The sequence below is a fragment of the Podarcis gaigeae genome (genome assembly GCF_964106915.1).
Source record: "Podarcis gaigeae genome assembly, chromosome: 5".
Taxonomy (NCBI): Eukaryota; Metazoa; Chordata; class Lepidosauria; order Squamata; family Lacertidae; genus Podarcis; species Podarcis gaigeae.
The window spans coordinates 38,829,628-38,850,460 of record NC_139681.1 but is presented as its reverse complement, the minus strand read 5'-3'; the positions used below and the strand labels follow the sequence as shown (position 1 = coordinate 38,850,460).

The window sequence follows — 20,833 nt, the reverse complement described above, 5'->3', positions numbered from 1 at the left end:
TATTTCTATAGTAACCCAGTGAGTCACTTTGCAGAGGCTTTAGGCTGTCCACGTTGTGATTTACAGGCATGAATTTCATATTTGAATGGCCAAAAGGTGGTGTTGAGGGTACTGCTTAGCTCCGTGGCATTAAATTTCTATTATCCCACCGCTATTTAATTCCTGCATGAAATTGTTGAGTGAACTCGTCAAGAGTGTTGGAATGTGGTGCCATCAAATATGCAGATTATCCCCCCTGCCCGCCCCCAAATAAATCCTAATTTTTCATCTTGTTCAAATGAGGCAATAGAAATGCCAAACCAGTGTTTGGGCTCAGTAAGAGACTGAAGAACTGTCAACAACTGAAACTCAGTCCTGATTATCAAAACTCAGTTTGGCTTATGTATTTTGTGGTTTTATATTCTGACTTTATCCTTTGAACCATCCTGAGACCTGCAGATATAGGGCAGTATACAAATTTAATAGCAGCAGCAGCAGCAACCACAACATCTGAATTCATTTCCTTTTTGATGTCATTTGTTTAGTACTGCAGGCCAATGTGGCTGTTTCAGAGGCAAATGAAATGTTTTCTTCCCCCTTAGCGGGTGACTGCTCAAGTCTTCCTACAAGACTAATATCCCTGGTGGTCTTTTGAAGGCGCTCAATGACGTTTGCTGTGATCATCTTGGCCTCGGTTTTTCATCAGCCAGAGGAGCTGTTTATAGCCTCATTTTTCCTCCATGGCAAAGTCTCTTAATTAATGCCCCATGATGATTAGGCCTTGTGCATACAACCTACTAAGCACCATGCAAATGAGGAATCCTTCCCTACCTTCTCTTTTTTCTCCTTGGGCTTGATTTGTTTTACACAGCTGCCTGTTGGTGCAAGTCCAACATTTCATTCTGCCAGCAGCAGCTCTGCAGGTTAGGTGGTAGAAACTTGGAGGAAAAGAAAGCAGATCACCCGGCAGCATTCTAGAGCCAAAGTCAACTGCTTTTACATGATCTTACAGGCAAATGCCATAGCTCCATGGCTGTATGCATGCAAAATGTCCCAGGTTCAAATCCCCAGGTAGGGCTAGGAATGCCCTCTGTCTGAAATTCTGGAGAGCTGCTGCCAGTGACAACAGTACAATAAGTTTGAAACTTGGAAAATCATCTTGTAATGCAAGGAGGGCATGCAAATCATTTTGAAGACCTCTCGTTTTTTAATTTGAGGGAACCCTTTATAAGCTTGCCTAGAAGTAAGCAGTTAGAATCTTAGCTTAAACCATTCCGTTAACTCTGCTTCCCCTGTCCACACTAATAATGTGCTGTGGACATCGCTGAACGTGGGCGGTCTGGGTTTTCTACTGTACTTAAAAGGACCTTTAGAATTGTTGCTGAATAACGAATAATCTGATCGGTGAGAGAAGTGGAGAGATGATTCAGCAAACTTGCAGACAGAACAGTAGCTGCTTCAAAGATGTGAAGGGACATCATGACTCAGGAGGGTCAAGGTGAGTGGGTTGTCATGGTAACTATGCCCCATCCTCCTCTGTGATCTCTAGCTGCAGGTTTAAATTTATTTAATTTATGCCCCAAGGAAGTATTAGTTGGTGGTTGCCTATCTGGCTGCTGCAGGTAAACGAAGTTAGGCTCCCTTGCACCACACCTCTGTTCAAGGGAAGAAGGAACAAGGCTGGTATTTCTCCCCCGTGGCTGTTTATAGGCTTGTGCAGGCCTTAGAAGTTTGTACACCAGCATGAGCAAGAGTTGCCAGCTGCAGGTATTCTAATCCACCTGTGGGACTGACAATGTATAGGTCTACCCTAACAGCACCGGTGGGAAGATGTTTTTTACATCTTACTTGGCAGGTATTTTGATGAGCTTAAAGAGATTTTTCATTTCAATTACTTCTCAGCAGCAGTGCCAGATAGGAACAGTATTGGCATGAGAGAGACAGAAGGGGAGCTTATCGCTCGAGAGTTGTGCTGAAACTGCTCAGCCCCTAATTAAGTTTACAAAAGCTGTTTGAATTCACTGGAATGCAGCTGGAGGCAACCTGAAGCCGCCAGGCAGGGTGCTTTTCCTGGCATCAAAGTGTTGAAATCGGAAATGAGTTGAGGCAGCAGCTGATGCCATTGGGATAAAGCTTAGCAGTGTTCAGTAGCCATCTCAAAGCTTGGGCAGGAGAAAGAAAGATGGGCTGACTAAACAAGAGGCAATAAAATTGTATATAATCAATTTGAACTGAAGTGTGGAGGACGACATATCAGGGAACTTGAGCTCCTGTGTCAGTATCAAACTTCATTTCGCTCACAGAACAGCATAAGATAAAACATACAGATAAGACTTAAAACAGGTAAGGAATAAAAACTAGTACAGTGGTACCTCGGGTTACATATGCTTCAGGTTACAGACTCTGCTAACCCAGAACTACTGTTTCAGGTTAAGAACTTTGCTTCAGGATGAGAACAGAAATTGTGCTCCGGTGGCACAGCAGCAGCAGGAGGCCCCATTAGCTAAAGTGGTGCTTCAGGTTAAGAACAGTTTCAGGTTAAGAACGGACCTCCGGAACGAATTAAGCTCTTAACCCGAGGTACCACTGTAACTGAAAGGTGATTATATCATGCATACTTAAAAAGATAGAAACAGGGACAGTTAAAAGTGACAATAAGGGAGGGGGAGCATGAAGGAGCACAGGCCTTGCATTTTGGGCCTAGTTTGTGGCGCAAACCATCCTTTGATGAGTATCCATCATAGCAGCACAGAATCTAGCAACTGAGTATATAACATCTGGGTTTTCATCTTGAAGTGGCAGGGAGGTCTAAAGTTGTTCTGTGCAACCTGGGGATTTGTGTAATATAGGCAATATTAACCTAGCTTGTATATCTGTATAGTATTGGCAGTGAAAAAAGACAGGCCACATGGGCATTTCCTCTCCTCATACAGTGTCTTCCTAAAGTGGCTTTCCTGGATGGCTGAAGGGAGGGCCTGGCAGCGGGCCAGAGCAGAAGCCCTTCACTGTTTTGGAATTTCAAGGTTCGTCATATATGGCATCTGGGAGGTGAGGTGCCTTCTGGTTTCACCGATTAAAAATTTCAGGGACCTGGCTAGATCTGCTTGGCGTTCAGTATCTTCCACACACTGTTGTTTTTTTGGCTTGTTCATACCCCATGTTGAGTAGGATCTGCGGGGTGAAGCATAGAGTTGTTATTATGTTTAGCACTGCATGTTTCCATGTCATTTGGAAGCCATCCTTGAAAGTTATGGGAGCAAGGCCATGCGGGAGGAAGGAAGGATCGTCTCGGCCAGTAATTTAGTGTGGTGAGCCATATTCTAACCTCAATTCTTACAAATCCAGTTTTGAGATGTATGGTAGCATACGTGTTTAGGGAAGCTTTTCATGTTTAACAGACCACTGTACAGTGGTACCTCAGGTTAAGTACTTAATTCATTCTGGATGTCTGTTCTTAACCTGAAACTGTTCTTAACCTGAAGCACCACTTTAGCTAATGGGGCCTCCTGCTGCCGCCGTGCTGCCGGAGCACGATTTCTGTTCTCATCCTGAAGTAAAGTTCTTAACCTGAGGTACTATTTCTGGGTTAGCGGAGTCTGTAAGCTGAAGCGTATGTAACCTGAAGCATATGTAACCTGAGGTACCACTGTATTTTAATATTTTGTTGGAAGCCACCCAGAGTGGCTGGGGAAACCCAGCCAGATGGGCGGGGTATAAATTATTATTATTATTATTATAAACGTGTTTAGGCACTTGCCGGGCTGATCTTAAGAATTTAGATTGTACCAGTTCTAACGGTTCACAATTTGCAATGGGGCCTAATCGGGCCCCATATACAAGCTGCACAATAGATTTGGCCTCAAACAGTTTGAGGGCTGCAGGTATATATTGTCCACCTTCAGTCCTTAGGTACCTGAGTCTTGCATTTACAGCTTCTCTGGACATTCCCTGCAACATAATCCGCTTGAGTTTTTCTACCTCCCAAAGAGTGAAGGGTTATACCCAAATATATGAAGCAGGTGACCTGCTCAATCTTATGACCATCAATGTACCTACCAAGAGCAAGGTTTGGGCCTTTTGGCAAAAACCATAATTTTGGTTTTCTGATAATTTAGTTCTCGTTTGGTCTCCTTGCAGTATGCTGCTAGTGTTTCCATGGTTCTTTCAAGGCCTATAGGAGTTCTCGAGAGGATAGCTGTGTCATTTGCGCAAAGCAGCACAGGGATGTGCTTTCCTGCTAGCTTTGGAGGGCGGAGGTTCCTATTGTGGAAGAAGGGTGCCATACCATTTATATAGAGCCACTTGTACACCAAAGTCAAGGCCCAGGGTAAGCTTATCTTGCTCGTTTAATAAGTGGCGGCTATTCTGTCCCTCAGGAAGACAGAGCTCCTCAAAGTGCAGGTTCTGTCACAGATTCTGGGAGTCAACTACACCGTCTGCATATTGGCATCAGGTGGGCCATTAGCCTCAATGGCTGTCGCCTCAGGTGGCAGGGCAGGAACAGCTGGAAGCAGGGCAGTGCTTGCTGCCCTCAGCCGCTGCCTCAGAAGAGCAGAGCCCCTGCTGCCGCCAGCTGCTCCTCACCAGCCTCCTTCCCCACACGCCTTCAGTGTGCAAGGGCTTCTCTAGGGTCACTTCCAATTACCTCAGGTAGCAGCAGCAGCAGCAGCAGCAGGGGAGAGGAGGGGGAATTGGTGGGTGGAGGGGAGGGTGGCAGGGGCAGGGGGTGCCATTTTCTGTTGTGTCTTGAGCAGCAAAATGTATTGAGCCGGCCCAGGACTTCAGAATCTTCTAAGGTATGTAGTCTGCCATACAAAATGCTCAGTATTTCAGGCAGCCATGCTGTCTCTCAAGGTATGCCATTCGACTTCCCTTCTGCAATGTCCTTTACCACAACTGCCTTATGGGGGAGGCCAGCTCTCATTCCCAATGGACATTTAGCATTCTATGGTCACTGAGCAGGCTCAGTCCTCATTGCGCTATTTGGGGAGGGATTGGGCCCTTGGGCTTCTTTTGTAGAGATATAATGAGGGCTTTTTTTCCTCAGCCGGAACTCGCCGGAACTCAGTTCTCAGGTGGGAGACATTGCCATTATAAGAGAACACAGGAGGTGTTCATGGTGAGTTCTGGCACCTACTTTTCTAGAGCAGGGGTCTGCAACCTTTAAGACAAAAAGAGCCACTTGGACCCGTTTCCGAAGAAAAAAAACCTGGGAGCCGCAAAACCATTGCGACATTTAAAGCATGCGCACCGCTGTCCTCTGATCTGACAGCGGGCGGGAAGGTGACGTTGGGACGGTGCGTGACTAACGCACGCACCGCCCCATGTGACGTCACAGCCAGTACAGCGCCCGCCACAGTGGGGAGTGTCGGGGCGCACAATGCCTCGCTAGTATCCGCCTCCCCCCTCCCCTCGCTAGTATCCGCCCCGGAGCCGCGGCAAAGGTGTAAAAGAGCCACATGCGGCTCCGGAGCCACGGGTTGCAGACCCCTGTTCTAGAGTAATAGCACTGGATATAGTACGTAAGATGCTAGCCTGATTTGAGCTTCATGGGCTGGCATATGGGGGAAAGGCCTTTTCAGTGGTGGCTCCAGTTCTTTGCAATGCTCTGCCTAGGGAATTTCTTCAGGCCTGCTCTGTTGTGATCTTTTCTTTTTCCATCAGGCTTCTGGAAATAACAGCTGAACTTGGGTTTTTATACAATTCCTGTGTTTTACAGGGGATTTTTGGGTCCTGCTCTTTTAATGGTGGATTTGTTAGCAGGTGTTCTATTTGTGCTTTGTTTATATTTTTTGTGCTTCAAATCACCCCAAGGGTTCAAGTTGCTGAATATTGGGATAAAAAAGTGAATAAATTAATAACTCACAAGCAGGTTTCATAAATAAGCTAAATATACAGTGATAATGGCATAGAAGCCAATGGTTTGTGCTTATTCTAACTACAAATTAGCCTAGTAAAATTGAATGTTCTTTGAAGCAACTAAGTTAACTATCTTCTACAACCAGGACAGTGTTAACTGGATTATAAAACATCTGGCCTTAGTAATTCTGCCAGGCATGCAGTTTCTTCTGTTGCACACTGCAGACCTGCTGAGGCTGATGTTGAGGAAAACACAAACATGCATGATGACACATACTGACCTTCTCCGGAGTGTCAATCCACTGCTTTATCAGTGTCATTTAACACAGCAAGACCGTTCATTAGCTTTAGTTCCCTGGATATTTATTTCACAACATTTATATACAGCTTGATTGTAATAAAACCTCAAAGCGGTTTAAGATGCTGTTTCTTTCTTTCCCAAACTGATGGAGAGTGAAGGGTAGCTTTTGCATGTTGGGAGAGCAGTTTCACCCTGACTAGCCATGGAGCAGGACCCATTAAGGCCCTGCCAACATCAATCTAATCTCAACCACCTCCCAACTGCCTCCCTTTTTGCTATCATCCCACCCAGGAGGGGACCCTATCAACTTCTTCCTTCTTAGCTTCAGTTTTGCCATTGTAGAACTCAGCAGGAGGATGGGGACAAAATTTGAGTAAGTTGGCTCTGCCTATGGCTCCCTGTCTTCTACCCCACCAGCCCCACTGGGCACCAGCCACCTCTGCTTATCAGGATACCCAGGTGAGCTCTGTTGTTGTCATAGTGGTGGTTTCTCTCTGTATAGCATCACTTGTGATGGACTTAATATTTTCTATGAATTTTTACCATTTTTTGTTAAAAAAAAATAGAGGTACAAAGTGGAATTTCACAGCCTTATGGTTTACATTGTTTGGGGCTTTAATGCTGTTTTTATTGATCCCGGTTTCCTCTCAAATTTTAATTTTATAGTATTTATATCTGCCGCTACATATGGTGCAGTTTATTATAAAACCATTCTGAGGGTACCAGAAAGCAGAGTAAAATAAAATAAATGAAACATTGCCAGTTCTCCATTATAACTTCATGGAAACTAAAGAATCAGTAGAAGTGTGAATTACAACAACCCTGTTTTTAAAAGACAATGGCATGAGTGTTCATGGGAAATATTGTCAACCAGAATTGTAGAAGCATGCAGCATGTGCAAAGTTAGAACATACCAAACAAACAAATAAAGCTTATGTATTTCAAGCTTACAAGTTATATTTTAATATCACTATAGAAGCAAATAAAATTGACAGAAAGAGTCTACCATTATTATTTCATAATAACACCAAACTGAATATTTACAGGAGCACATCAATGTCAGTTTCACAGCTAGCAAATTATAAATGCCCCATTGTAAGACAGCTATCAGCATTGAGTAACTGGTGTATATTTTTATGACAGCGAAATGCTTGTACATATTTCCTGCATGAACTTATTTTCAGGCTGTTCTTTAGAGCATTATTTGAGAATTCACTGTCTGTTGCATTCTAGTAACCAAGGCATCATTCATATAGAAGTCTACAATCCTCAACATATAGCTGTAAGAGCAAGCTGTTATGTTTAGTATTTGCAGCAGGAGGAAATCCCTCACTGGTGCAAAGCGGGAACAGGGTGTTGGTGGTGCAGATCTTCCCCCAAAGCAAAAAACAACTTCAGAAGAGGGGAATTTCCCTCTTGACCCCAGCAGGGAAGGAATGGCTTGAGTTTTCCCTTTGCAACAGATGCAATCCTGTTCATTAGCAGCCATTCTGTCACATGGATTTTTGCACATTAAATTCAAAAAACCACATTTGATTATCATGTGTAGTTTGGCCATCAGACTTTTGCCACCCCCACCCCTCCCTAAAGAGTCCCAGAAGCTGGTTGGTTTATTGCACTAGAGTGTTCTAGTGGGGCTCTTTTTCCCCCACTGCTGGAGAATTAGCATTAGTCAGCTTTTATGCACACTTGCTGTCCTGTTGCTGACAAAGCAGGGTTTACAGTGTCTGCCTGCTTTTCCACTTCCCCCTGGCAAGTTGCCACGCAAGCTGTTAAGAGACCTTGGACTGTTCTAGAAAGAGCTTGGCTGAATCTTGGCATTCATGTCACAATCCAAATTTATAGGCAGCCTAAGAGGCTGCTTTAGATGTGGTAATGGAGACATAGAGAGTGTGTGTATTACTGCTACAGCTAAAGCAGGATTGGGAAGCAGGCTAAAGCAAGGAGAGACGCCAAAACTTGCTGCACCTGGCACTGCAACATCCTAATCTCTCTGATGATCAACTTTGCAATATAAATTTAGCAGTGATGGGGTAAGATATACCTTTTTGTGGATGGGGGTAGAATACATGTACTTTCCATAGTGACAAATGCAAGCTCTAGACTCCCCTGGATCAGGATTGCTACTAATTACCGTATTTTTGGCTCTATAAGACGCACCAGACCACAAGACACACCTACTTTTTGCAGGAGGAAAACAAGAAAAAAAATATTCTGAATCTCAGAAGCCAGAACATCAAGAGGGATCACTGTGCAGTGAAAGCAGCAATCCCTCTTGCTGTTCTGGCTTCTGGGATAGCTGTGCAGCCTGCATTCACTCCATAAGACACACACACATTTCCCCTTACTTTTTAGGAGGGAAAAAGTGAGTCTTATAGAGCAAAAAATATGGTAATTTACAAGAAGCAATCTGGTGTCAAGCATGGAGTAGGGGACCCTGAGATCCTCTAGGTTGTTGTTGGACACCAAGTCCCATCAGCTTCCATCCACCTGGCCAATAGTCATGGATGATGGGAATTGTAGTCCAGCAGCATTTGTAGGGCCACATGTTCCCTACCTGTATTCTAAACAACATGTGGAATGGCTCCAAAAGGAGTGATGGGATGACAAAGCAACTTAACAACATTAATGTGAGTGTAAAGTGATGTAAACAAGTGCAAGGAATTCCAGCTTTCAAAAGTGGCTGTGAGCAGAGCCACTTTTGGATCAGTGAGCTTGAGCACAGAGAGTGTGCTGTTGAAGTTGGAGTGAGGGGACAAATTTCGGCTGGATATGAATTGCACTACACAGCTCTGGCCATCTTGGCTCAAAAGGAGCATGTTACAGCTGGGAAATACACAGAAAAGAGCCATCGCCGTCTACAATTATCAAAGGCTGGTGGATCTTTTGTACAACGAAAGGCTAAAGAGCTGGGCTTTGTGAATTTATAAAATCATAAGCTGCAGTGAGAGATTGCACCCTCTTGCCAGAACTTGGGTTTATCCACTGAAGGCAGCTGATATCAGGTTCAGGAAGTTAAGAAATAATCATACATTACACAAAGCGACTGAAACAATGAGATTCTCTAACTCAAGATGTGGCCACAAAATTAGCTAGCTTTGGGAAAATGGGCGAGTAGCTCCAATTAAAAGAGAAGTGAACCTGAAGCAGGTTTGAGATGTATGAACTAACCAATGCTCCCAACTACTTTACTTGCAAAAGTAGATACATGACTCTGCCATTTTACTGGTGAAATGGTGCTGTGTGATGTGTTGTGGGTGGGAGGGGAAGGCCTGACTCTAGTCCTACATTCCCAATCAAATCAGTGGTGGTGCTTTGAAGCAGAACTTACTGTGGATTGTCCGCATCATATATTGTTCGGCTCTTAGGAAGCACCATTTGAGAAGAGAACTTTCAGTTAGTTATTGATTCTATTAAGACATTTGCTGGGTCATTAATTAGCATTCACATATTCTCCTTTAGAATGTAATTGAGGTTGACCTGTGTTGCTTGTTTAACTGGATGTCTCAATCCTTTTTAGTCATGAGAGATAAAGCACAGCTCCATGCTTTAAAAAAAGAAGCAGCAGACTGCCAATTATGAGCCAACTTTTCCCAACAATCACTTAACCACCATCCGGGATTCTAGGTGTATTTGCTACATGTCAAAAAGGCAGCTGAGGAGAAGGGTGAGAAGGTGACGAGGACCAGCAGCAGGGCAGGGGGAGCAGCCCCCTCCCAGCCACTACTTAAAATTATAGGCATCTTCCATGCTACTTCACAGCTGTGTTAGCTTAACAAATAAGTCTCACCTAATGCCTACCCCCATCCCTCATGTGAGAGAAGCAGATGAATGCTTCTGGTTCAGGAGGGATTCCATGTGAAAGTTCACAACATGTGGGCAAACTTCCCACATGAATCCAAAGCATCATGAAAGGCCTCAATGCACACTATTGCTATCCAATGTGTTTTGGCTATACAGTGGTACCTCGGGTTACATACGCTTCAGGTTACAGACTCCACTAACCCAGAAATAGTGCTTCAGGTTAAGAACTTTGCTTCAGGATGAGAACAGCAATCGTGCTCCGACAGCGCAGCAGCAGTGAGGCCCCATTAGCTAAAGTGGTGCTTCTGGTTAAGAACAGTTTCAGGTTATGTAAGAACGCACCTCCGGAACAAATTAAGTACTTAACCCGAGTACCACTGTACACAATTTTGGCTTTCGGCATAAACCCTGGAACATAACCCCTGCACGGGTTTTGGGCTTACTATATAGTAAAACTGGCATTATGGCTTTAGCAGGATTAAAGAAGTGGCTACCATGTGCTACACGTACGAAGGGCAAATTCCCATTTTGTAAATGATTGCTTGCCTCCACCTTTTTCATAAGACTTCTATTAAACTAATTGAACAAACAAAAGAACTTTATTAGGTGTATGTGTTTAACTGATTAACCTGAAACATTGACATTTCGTATTAAGCAGACAATCGACTAACAGAACAAGGGGGCAAGAGAATGTGCATGCATGTTGTTAAAGCGCAAAATGTGTAGGAAGGGTTTTCCCATGGCTTTCTGTTAAATGTGCAAAGGATGACAAGTGTCAGTACTTCATACAACTAGATTTAATAAGTTATTACAGAAAAAAAAATTGTCCAAACTACAAAGTTGAAGCAGTTGTAAGCAATAGCAGCATTGAGCTCCATGTTTAGTCACAGTACTGCAGTTCCATACAAAGCATTAGTCCAAGCCAAAAAAAGATAAAAGCCTTTTAGGGTTACTAGCAAAACCAGTCTAAGAGAACATGTAGTAAAAGATATGGTACATTTAAAATTAGTTAGTTGAAAAAACAAGTACAGAGATTTTAGCTGTGAACACTCTAAAAGTTATGTCCATTATTTTGACAGCAAAATTACAAATACCTAATACTTTATACCCAAACAGAGCTACATCCAGAAAAAAATAAATAGCAGAAATGATTATCCCGTATTAGCACCCTGGATTTCTATTTGTTGCTAAACGTTATTATTAGGTAAATTTAAAATGTGCAGAATGACATAACAAGCTCATGATCTGCTACCCTTTTGGGGTATGGAGCAAACCATCAGCATGAATATAAAATACTCTGTGGTAAGACAGAAACACTACAACAGCAGAGATTGAGAAGAAAAGTTTTCTGGTTAAAAAAAAGGTTAAGCTGACATTATACAAACTGGTGTAAAAAGCAACTACATACAAGCCAGGTTTAACAAAAGACTTTTTTATTATTTGTTTTACAAATCTGTGACTAATCTTTCACTCATATCTTGCAAATAGAGATGTCACAATACTGAAATATTAACATGGGGGATTTCCCCCAGTAAAGCACTATACTTTTTGTACTACTCTAACAAAGATCATGAAATCAGCAAAGTTTATTTGCTGACTGCATATTTGTAATACAATTGTCTTTTAGCCCCTGCCTTCCTAAAAGGCAAGTGTGTAGGCAGAATCTAAGAACACACTTTGTACCACTTTGCAGGAAATTTAGAAATTTCTCCTCCACTTCTATTTTACTTGCACAATTTGTGTACATCCCAACCAGTAGTAGTACCTAATTATAGAGTCTAAATTTTACTCACTATTTAATTTTTTTCCTATACATTTCTTACAAAAAGGACACAATGGGCCAACTCTAGACATTTCTACAAGAGATCAATAAATTACCCCCCTTAGGTAGAAGCCAGCGTGAGAATAGATCAAATCTGGCAACTGATCTATCTAGGGATGGCCATTGGATGTTGTTTATATAACACCAGTTTGGTTTGCAGGATCGGAAGGGGTGGATAATAGTACCTCTAGCATCAGCACACAAAAATCTGCCAGGATAACAGCAAAAAGGTAAGGATTAGATAGGCAAAGGGTGGTGGTGATGAACTACATAAAGTGAAGCAGTGTTTTGATAGCAGCAACAGACGTTGCACTTGTGATATTTTTATTTTTTTAAAGGGCCAACACAAAGGGATAAATATACAAGAAGCTCAAAAAAGTGCTCAGATATATAGTAATAACGGTTGCTACACATGCATTACTTAGCACTATGTCATAAATTACACTGTATGGTAATTGCACTGTAACATTATGCAGATACTATACAACTTCCTCCATTTGTTCTGGGTTGCCACTTAAAGAAGTGCATGAATAATGCAGCATGAGGGGCGAGTGGAATAAATAAGATAATGGCAGATCACACTGAAGCATGTTGGGAGAGATTTAAAATAACAGTCCAAAAGAGACCATAAAGAGTATTGGCGGGGGATGGGGGGGACGGGCAGGGAATTGACCGAGCATTAATGCTGTGTAGTCTCCATTTGTTTTTTCGGCACTTGCAGGAATGCTGACTGGGCCTATGCTAATTGGGGGGGGGGAGCATATTTGCATTACACTAAACAGCCATGGCTGTAAGCCTGTTATTTTTGTAGATTGGAGTTAATTACAACAGCAATAGTGTTTTATCAGCATTGGTGTTGTATAAATCTAGACAGCGAACTGGTACTGTGACATCCCTAATATCTTCCTAAATCATTCTGACAAAGGAAAAAAAAAGGCTTCTCAAAAATATCACATCATTTTCCTGCTTCATTCTGTAATTTTATTGCCCAATTATTCATTACAGTTTTTCAATCATTTTACATATCCAACCATTTTCACACCATTGTAAACCACAACAGCGAGTTAATACATAAAGCTTTGCATTTCAAAAAACTAGACACTTTTAGTAACAATATTACAAAGGTTTTTTCTTAGTTTCAAAAATAACTGAAAATGAAAAAAATAAACTTTTAAAGAATTAGCATCATAAAATTAATTTATTCCAAGTAAAAATACAAAATAATATTAATGACATTGACCAGATATGAAAGTCTCTCCCAGAAACAACTATATTAATGGTTGAGAAAGCACTCCTTAAAGAAAATCTGAAATAAAAATGAAAAATATGTCAATGTTTAAATTTCTCTTAGCAAAAAATCTTTCTAAAAATAACAATGAAAATTTGTCTCAGTACAAAGGCTACATTACTATTGAAAAAATACCAGCATGAAGAAAAGGTACATATTTGACAGTAGAAAAATGATCTTAGTGAATCACAATGTCTAAAGTTTGCAATGAAAATAAATCTGCAATAAAGATTTATGCCTTTTTTCTTTTCTTTTTTCTTTTTTTTATACAAACAGTACAAACAGTATTGCACATAACAACAAATAGTCGAGGTTAAGTTGCCTTCAAAAAAAATCGACTAGTTCAAGTCTCACATCAAGAGAAGGCCACAAGAGGACCTGTTGTACCCAGGGACTTCTTAGTCAAGTTGCAGTTCAGAACACCTTATTTTAAAAAATAACTTCTTTTCTTGAAGGACCCTCTCATAATAATATAACATATTAACAACTTAGGGGGCACATTCATTTACAAAACAAAAAGGGACCATGTTATAATTTAATAAACTAAAAAAGTATCTTTAAAAAAATACAAACAGAAGAACTCTCACAATTCTGGTCAGTCGTGCATAATTGCTTGATTATAAATATACAAATTAAGGGAAAAATATTTTTTCACCTTCTATTCACAACTTCCAGCACCAAATGCAGGTTTTTTTACACCTTTCATTGCTGTGTTTTTGTTTTCTTGTTATTACTTATATAACTTCCAGCATCTCTTTTTCTCGTTCTTTCCCTCCTTTCTTTCCGGGGTGTTTGTACAATGAGAGAGGGATATTTCTTCAAAACTGTGTATTATTGTTTCACATAATTAGGTAGACTTCTGTAGATTAGCTATGATCTTCAATATTACAGTTATAAAGTTCTAACTTCTTCATTTTCAAAAACGCAAATAAGCATGAAAAAAATAAAGTTACCCATCTGTTAAATCATTTCCTCGCAGAATTAAATTAATATATATTTTTTTCTGAATAAACTTACTTAGAAAATATTTTCTTTCCTATATTTCAAAATTGAGGTATTGCAAAAGATCATGTCAGTCAGAAAGCATGCCTTTTTCTTTTAAAAAAGAATAATCTGCCAACTATTGAAAACTGTCTAGATACAAAAAGTAGTGCATAACAAATCTTGTATAGATGAAAAGAAAAGAAAACCCCAAACAGAAGAAAAAAGACAGCTGGGCTGGATAAAGCAATATCACAAAAATGCCCAGAAGAAAACGTGAAGGGATACTACGAATGGTTTTGTTTTGTTTTTAAACCAGTAAAAAACTATTTTTCTAAACACAAAGTTTCTTTCAGAGCCAGTAATTGCAACTAAACATTGAAAGAAAAACGTACAAAGTTAGACATTAACAAGGCCATCACAACACACAAAATCCGTAACATTTAAATCTACTATGCGGTGCCAGATCCAGTCAGACTGTCCCCAGAACTCCCAGGGGGTGGGGTGGAGAAGGGAACTCACAAAAAAATGCAGAAGAATAGTGTACACGTCCTCACTTTCTTATAGTTTGCACACTAATGTGTGCTTATGTGTTTGTCTTGCACGCCCAGAATACATGCTAAAAAAATGTCCACTGTTATAAAGTAGATCTCAAATATATTCAAGCTTCACAGGATACATCCAGGGTTCAAGAAATTAAATGTCACACCCAGAGAGTAGACATCTTGCAAGTTAACTTTTGTATGCAGACATTTCTTTAGCACCACTTCCCCCCACCTTTCATTAAATGTGCCTAGTTTATCAGCCTATTAGTGAAGTTAGTAGTGTACATACGCTGCCATGAGCTCTTTGGTTTTCTGGACAAGGGCTGCAGCTACATAAATGTGCAAGCATTTATGAGATTGGAATTAAAGAGCTCATAATTCATTTTGTGAGTGTGCATATGTATCCGTATCTTTCAGAAGTGATTGAACGTTAGATATAGAGGCTTAAACAGTTAAGTTTGATCACAGTACTAGACATAATCACTTTTACTATATAAAATAAATTGCACAATATATAACAGAGCACCGCAAAGTACTTCGTCTATCATTCAGAAATTTGTTTTAAGGATATTCTACAGCTAGTTTTTTTAAAAAATATTTGTTGTAATATAGGTCATACTGCAAAGGGCTGATCCTAATTTCAGAAGCATTTACATTTACTGAGGCATGCCTTCCTCCAGTCAGTAATTTGTGTCTGGTGTGCTAAGTCTGTGTGTGGGTTTTGTTTTGTTTTTAATAACAAGTACTTTGTAGTCTATATAAATCCTTAATTGGTGCATTGTGGGCAGCTTTTCATATGAGACATATATAAAAAAAATTTATTGCATGCAGCAACCTGATTTAAGTAAACATGCAGTCAAAACTATTGACCTTCCTTGGAAGCTATACAGATCTCCTTTCAGCAGCCATCACGGTTTTAAATCATATAATCATCTTTTAAACTGATAGATACCCTAGCTTGAATAGAGTATTGTGGTATTAGTAATACCATCTTAATAGCAGCAAAAGCTATTGCAGCATACATTTACATAACACTAAAAGACCTAACCAAATAGGAAACCCTCAGCAAAACAAAAAGGGGTGGGGGTGGAGAAAATGTGATCCAGCTTATGAGGTATCAACCTTACCAGTAAAAATGGAGAGCAACTAAAGGCGTTTCAGGGTTATTCCTATTCTAAATGACCCAAACTAATGATTGCTGAATATCCATTTTAAGTTTTTGCTACATCTGCCACCTACCTACTTGTGAGTGTTACCTTTGGTAAGTCATCTGCTAGGGGCAAGTCTATAAGTTTCTGAAAATAAGTGCATGCTCCAGTTTTAAAATAAAATTATAATTTTAAAAGTCTTTCTCACATACACACCAACTCAGTAAAGGCTGATGAGAATGGCAGTCTACTTATTGTCAGACATGACAAGTCTCGTGTAAGAAATTAAGGTACCAAGCAGATGTTTGTGTGAATCAAAGTGCAAAATCAGTATAGTTACACTCTGCTAGGCTTGTATTATACTGGACACAGAGTTCAGTAATGTGACTGTAAATAATCATAATCATCATCATAATAATAGTAATCGTAATAAAAAGACCCATCTCTTCATTAAAGTAAAGGATGAATGCACAGATTTCCAGAACACTAAAGCCCTGAGGCAGCACTCTCTTCTCCCTTCAATTTCTTCAGTTCCAGTACTTCTTTGCTGCTGGATTTAGGCCCAGACTTCAGCTCCAACGGAACGGAACGTGGCGTGGCCGATCCCCCCCTTCCTTCACGAGTGGTTTGTGGAACTCTCGCCCAGCACGAGAGTGAATGCTGGCCCAACAGTATTCGCAGTAATACTGCAAGCAGGTAACATTGGCACAGAAAAATGGAGCAAATTTTCCACCACAGCGAGTGCCCTGGCATTCATCACACATCTGATCATCAAGCACATATGGCTTCACTTCCACCTACAGAAGGGGAGGAGAAACACAAAATAACTCAAAATAGAAAGAAGGCTCTGTGAATTCATCTCACTCATCTGAACACAGGACAAACCTGTAAAGTGTATAAATTTGCCAGAATAGCCAGTAACAACACACTCTACTTAGCTTTTCAGTATCGGAGACAATGTGGTGCTTCTGGCTGGTACAGTTTGTCACATCACAGAAGTGCATGCGTTTAGAAAGGGATCTGTCAGAGCTCCCACAATTGTACATTACCATCATGGGTGTCCACAGGAGTCTTTCTGGGGTGGAGCAAAGTAAACTTAAAGATGGGAATCAGGACTAGAGGGGAGACAATTGCCACCTCCACATGGACACCCATATTGCAAGACAAGCCTCAGGCAAGAGCAGCAAGAATGTGTCCTCGTTTCATTACTATTAAATTAACCTTCCAGGTTAATAGTATCAAAATTCTCAGTTACAATTTTAGACAGAACAAGTCTACCCGGAAACCTTACAAAAACTAACCCTCGTTATTTCCTGGCCAAAGCTCTCCCACAGTGTTCGCAGAACTGCACCGAACATGAGAGAAGTTTGGGGGGGGGGGAAGACTGCGGGAGGAGGAAGGAAATAGAAGTCACTGACAATGTCAGTCATCAATGACCTAAGGAATCTGCTATGCTTCAAAGCATTTGCTGGAGCGTCCATTTGCATCATTACGTAACCCATGAATGAGCCTTCCTACATCAGCATAAAAGTCTAATGTTTTCAAAATCTGCTCTTTTAAATCCTTTTGACGTATTCATAGCACCCCACTCCTATTACAATAGCAAATGTTTAGGATCTCCTTTATATTAAGATCAAGTTTAAAGTTCTAGACAGTGCTACTGACCTAAACATAGAGCTTCAAGCCCAATAAAACAACCACATTAAAACATTAACTTGTCATGATCACTGGAAAAAGTGATCAGAATAGAAAAGCCTTGTCTTTCTTGTCCTGTCCCATTTTTCTTTTCATAACGTTAGATGCTATTGCCAAAATAAGTCTATAATGATTCAGTGTCAAGGTAATTATATTCTGAGCTCAGCATTTGAGCCAAAGGACAGCATGAGTCAGGATTAACACTGATGGTTCCAGGCATGCAAGAATTAATGGCTTTATAGATTAAGCCCTATCAGATTTATCATGCTTAAAAATTATAAATCTGTAAGGATATGAGTCAGCCAAAGTTAAGCATACTTATATCTCACTGGTTTCAATGGAACATGCTTACATACTTCTCATTAAAATCTATGTGGGGTTTTTTTCCCCCTAAGTAAAGTCTAGAGAGTTTGCTCTCTCCTGGGTGGGGTGGCAGCGCCATTTGGATATTCAATCAGAGCTTTAAAAATATATAATCTTTGGATTTTTTCCACATTCCCTATTTTATTTCTTAAAAAATACATTTCAATGTAAATAAGGTCAAGCCTGTACAAAAATACGTGTGCCATTTTCACAACAATTTTTTGTTAAAATCATACCAACAGCAGCAGTTTTAGCTGTGGGATGAATTAAGACTATGAAGGAAATCAATTTCAAAGGAAAGGGTATTGTTGCTTTGACCTCACATATTTTTGAATATCTGCTATTCTTCCACCTTCCCACATTTAACCACAGTACTTTTGGCCAACTACACCGTCTGGTGTATTTTCCAGCCCAAGTGTTATATCCAAAAGTATATTACAGAAAAAAGTAACAAGGAAATTGTACTATGTCTTCACTTATGAAGACAATATTGATTTTGCACACTGTTATTGAAACCCATTTGAGATTGGAAAGAATTTACATTTTAAAATCTAGCAAACACTGAATCTTGGCCATTAAAGCAGACTTCAAGTGATCAATCACAAACTCATGGGAGGGCTCGTAGCACTGCTGCGGAGGTCATGCATTACATGAAGAAGGTTCCTTGGTATCTCCAGTTAAAAGATCTCCTCAAGTAGGACTTGAAAAGGCCACAGCCCAAGATTCTTGAGAGCAAATTTTAGTCGGAGGAGACAGTGGTGGATAAGATGGGCAAATGATTTGAGCCCACTTAAGATGCCTGCACAATTTGTCAGCCATGTCAATCAGTCATATGGCATTTTGCTTACCCGTTTATCAATGTCATTGTGTTGGAGCTGGACAAAGCGAGCACTTATAGCAGCAATATAGCTCTGCTGATTGGAGAAAGCCACTCTACCAGCACCTTTTGGGTATTTCAGCTCTGGGTCCGTATCAATGCCAGCATAGCAGACTCCTCCATACAAACGATCCATAATCATTGCTAGTTCAACTGTAAAAGAATATTACACTATAAAAGACCTATACATTCATTCAACTTCTAGTAGCTAATTTGTGACTTCTTGTTGTTTAGTTGTTTAGTCGTGTCCGACTCTTGGTGACCCCATGGACCAGAGCATGCCAGGCACTCCTGTTTTCCAATGCCTCCCACAAATTTGTGACTAGTCTACATATATAAAAAACCAAAATTCTTGATAGTTATAGCCCCAAGCAATCTAAAACAGGAAATGAAAATGATTGACCGTATAAAAGACAAAAATCCTGAAAAAGCAAACAAAGCCAAATGCCACAGAAAACAAACTTTATAAACCAAGACAAACAGAATACCAGAAATGTAAACAAGTTCTTATCAGTTACCTATCTATGACAGTCAACTGATTACGCTTTAAAATGAATTGTTTTATATTTCACTGTTTAAAATGCAGAGCAGTCTGTATCTCAACACAAGTGGTTTTTCAAGAAACATTTAATGAAGATAGTTCTTTAGACTGACATAATACTGTATAATATGTAGTTTGTTCCTTAATCTTGCTGCTTAAGGGGGAAAAAACCACATCGAAGTCCTTGCCAATTTGAAATATAATGAAAAGCTCTAGAGACTATTACTGCATATTCCATTTCGTTGGTCATGGTTTTGGTAACCATTAAACATATTCACTCACCAGCTCTGAGGGGTCGTGGGACTCCTCCGACAAAAATAGTTTTTCTGGGGTCTAAAGGTTGAGAGCCATCCATTACAAAGTCACTGTCACTTAAGTTCCAAGGTCGAATTTGCACCTGAAAAAGCCAAAAGATTAGCTTCATTTTAAATTTCTATTTTGAAAGCAACAGAAGTCAAGGGACAACTTTTAATCCTTTCCCATTTCTAATAGCAGTATAACCAAAGTTAATTCCATATAAATACAAACCAATGAAGATGGGATGTACTAGAATTTATCAGAACAGATATGCTGCACTGAAGCACCATCATAAAAGCATCAACTTATGCAGCTATGCAAAAGAATGCAGGCAGCAGGCTTGCCCCTAACCAGTGCTGTATCTCCTTGGTGCTCACTACCACCTTTGTCTACCAAACTGGCCTGTTAATTTTGCAGGTAAGTAAACATTCATTAGGATTCCCAAATACATCATCCAGATTTCAAATATGTTCAGATATTCCCAAACGCTGGTTGTCTTACATGTTACAGCTAAACTGACCAAAAATAAAATAAAACACATGGTATCCAGTCAACTCTTGGGTTCCATCCAGGAGTAGCAAATCATGCTAATTTGATTTGCCAGCAAAAAGCATTGTGTAAACTTAAAATCAGGGTGTTCATCACTGAATGGAACATGGTTAGGGATTAGTAAACTGGTGAGCAGCACATACAGAGCTTCTTGCAGAAATAAAATATAAGAACAAGATATGTACATGTTATTTTAACAATGTTGCCTAAGAAGATATTTGCTTCGTATATAAAAATCTAGTCTGCTCACTCATATCTCTTATAAACTTAATAAAAGGAAACCATTTCATGCAAAAAGTCTCAGTTGTACTTCTTCCATAATGAGTATAAATTCAGTTAAATGCCACATATACAGAGTCTGAATTTAATATTAATTATGGTAATTTGCTATTTTATTTACTGTCTCTAGAAATAAGGTTGAGCAATATTTTTTCACATAAATCTACAGCATTTCCTCCTATTTGCTTCTTTTAATACAGAATTACACAGTAGAATACAGGCCAAGATTCATTTAATAAGCATTTCATACATTCTGAAAACTGAAGAAAAGGTGGTTGGTAGAGAACTTAATTCCTTTGCTTAGGCTAAGAGGATTGCCCAAACCGAAAGCATTTACACTGTCCATTTAAGAAGCCAGATGGCTGAATTTGGGACAAAGTCTTTGAATTGTTTTGAACCAAGCAATCAACAAAAAAGTCATTTTCATAAGCCTTACAAAGCCATGTGAACTTGGAGAAGGTGTTTATAATATCTGCATTTGTCACATCTATGCAATTTTTATCGA

At 40.1% G+C, this 20,833-nt stretch overlaps 1 protein-coding gene and 1 long non-coding RNA gene across 17 annotated transcripts in view; one reads left to right on the top strand and one right to left on the bottom strand.

The window, feature by feature from the left end:
- The first annotated feature begins 819 nt into the window (after nt 1–819).
- On the top strand, nt 820–8,258 carry LOC310845646. The gene is made up of 3 exons (XR_014564879.1): nt 820–3,287; nt 5,027–5,098; nt 6,806–8,258. It is a non-coding gene; the product is annotated as an uncharacterized lncRNA (long non-coding RNA).
- A 4,465-nt stretch (nt 8,259–12,723) lies between these two features.
- The window catches only part of CPEB3 (cytoplasmic polyadenylation element binding protein 3), a 76,595-nt gene continuing 68,485 nt past the window's right edge, over nt 12,724–20,833 (bottom strand). For all 16 annotated transcript variants that reach the window (XM_083740899.1, XM_083740901.1, XM_083740903.1 and 13 more), the window contains 3 exons: nt 19,486–19,600; nt 18,634–18,815; nt 12,724–16,524 (listed from right to left, as the gene is read on the bottom strand). In XM_083740899.1, the coding sequence (XP_083597025.1) occupies nt 16,297–16,524; nt 18,634–18,815; nt 19,486–19,600 (525 nt within the window). In that variant the 3' untranslated portion in view covers nt 12,724–16,296. The remainder of the gene's footprint in view (nt 16,525–18,633; nt 18,816–19,485; nt 19,601–20,833) is intronic.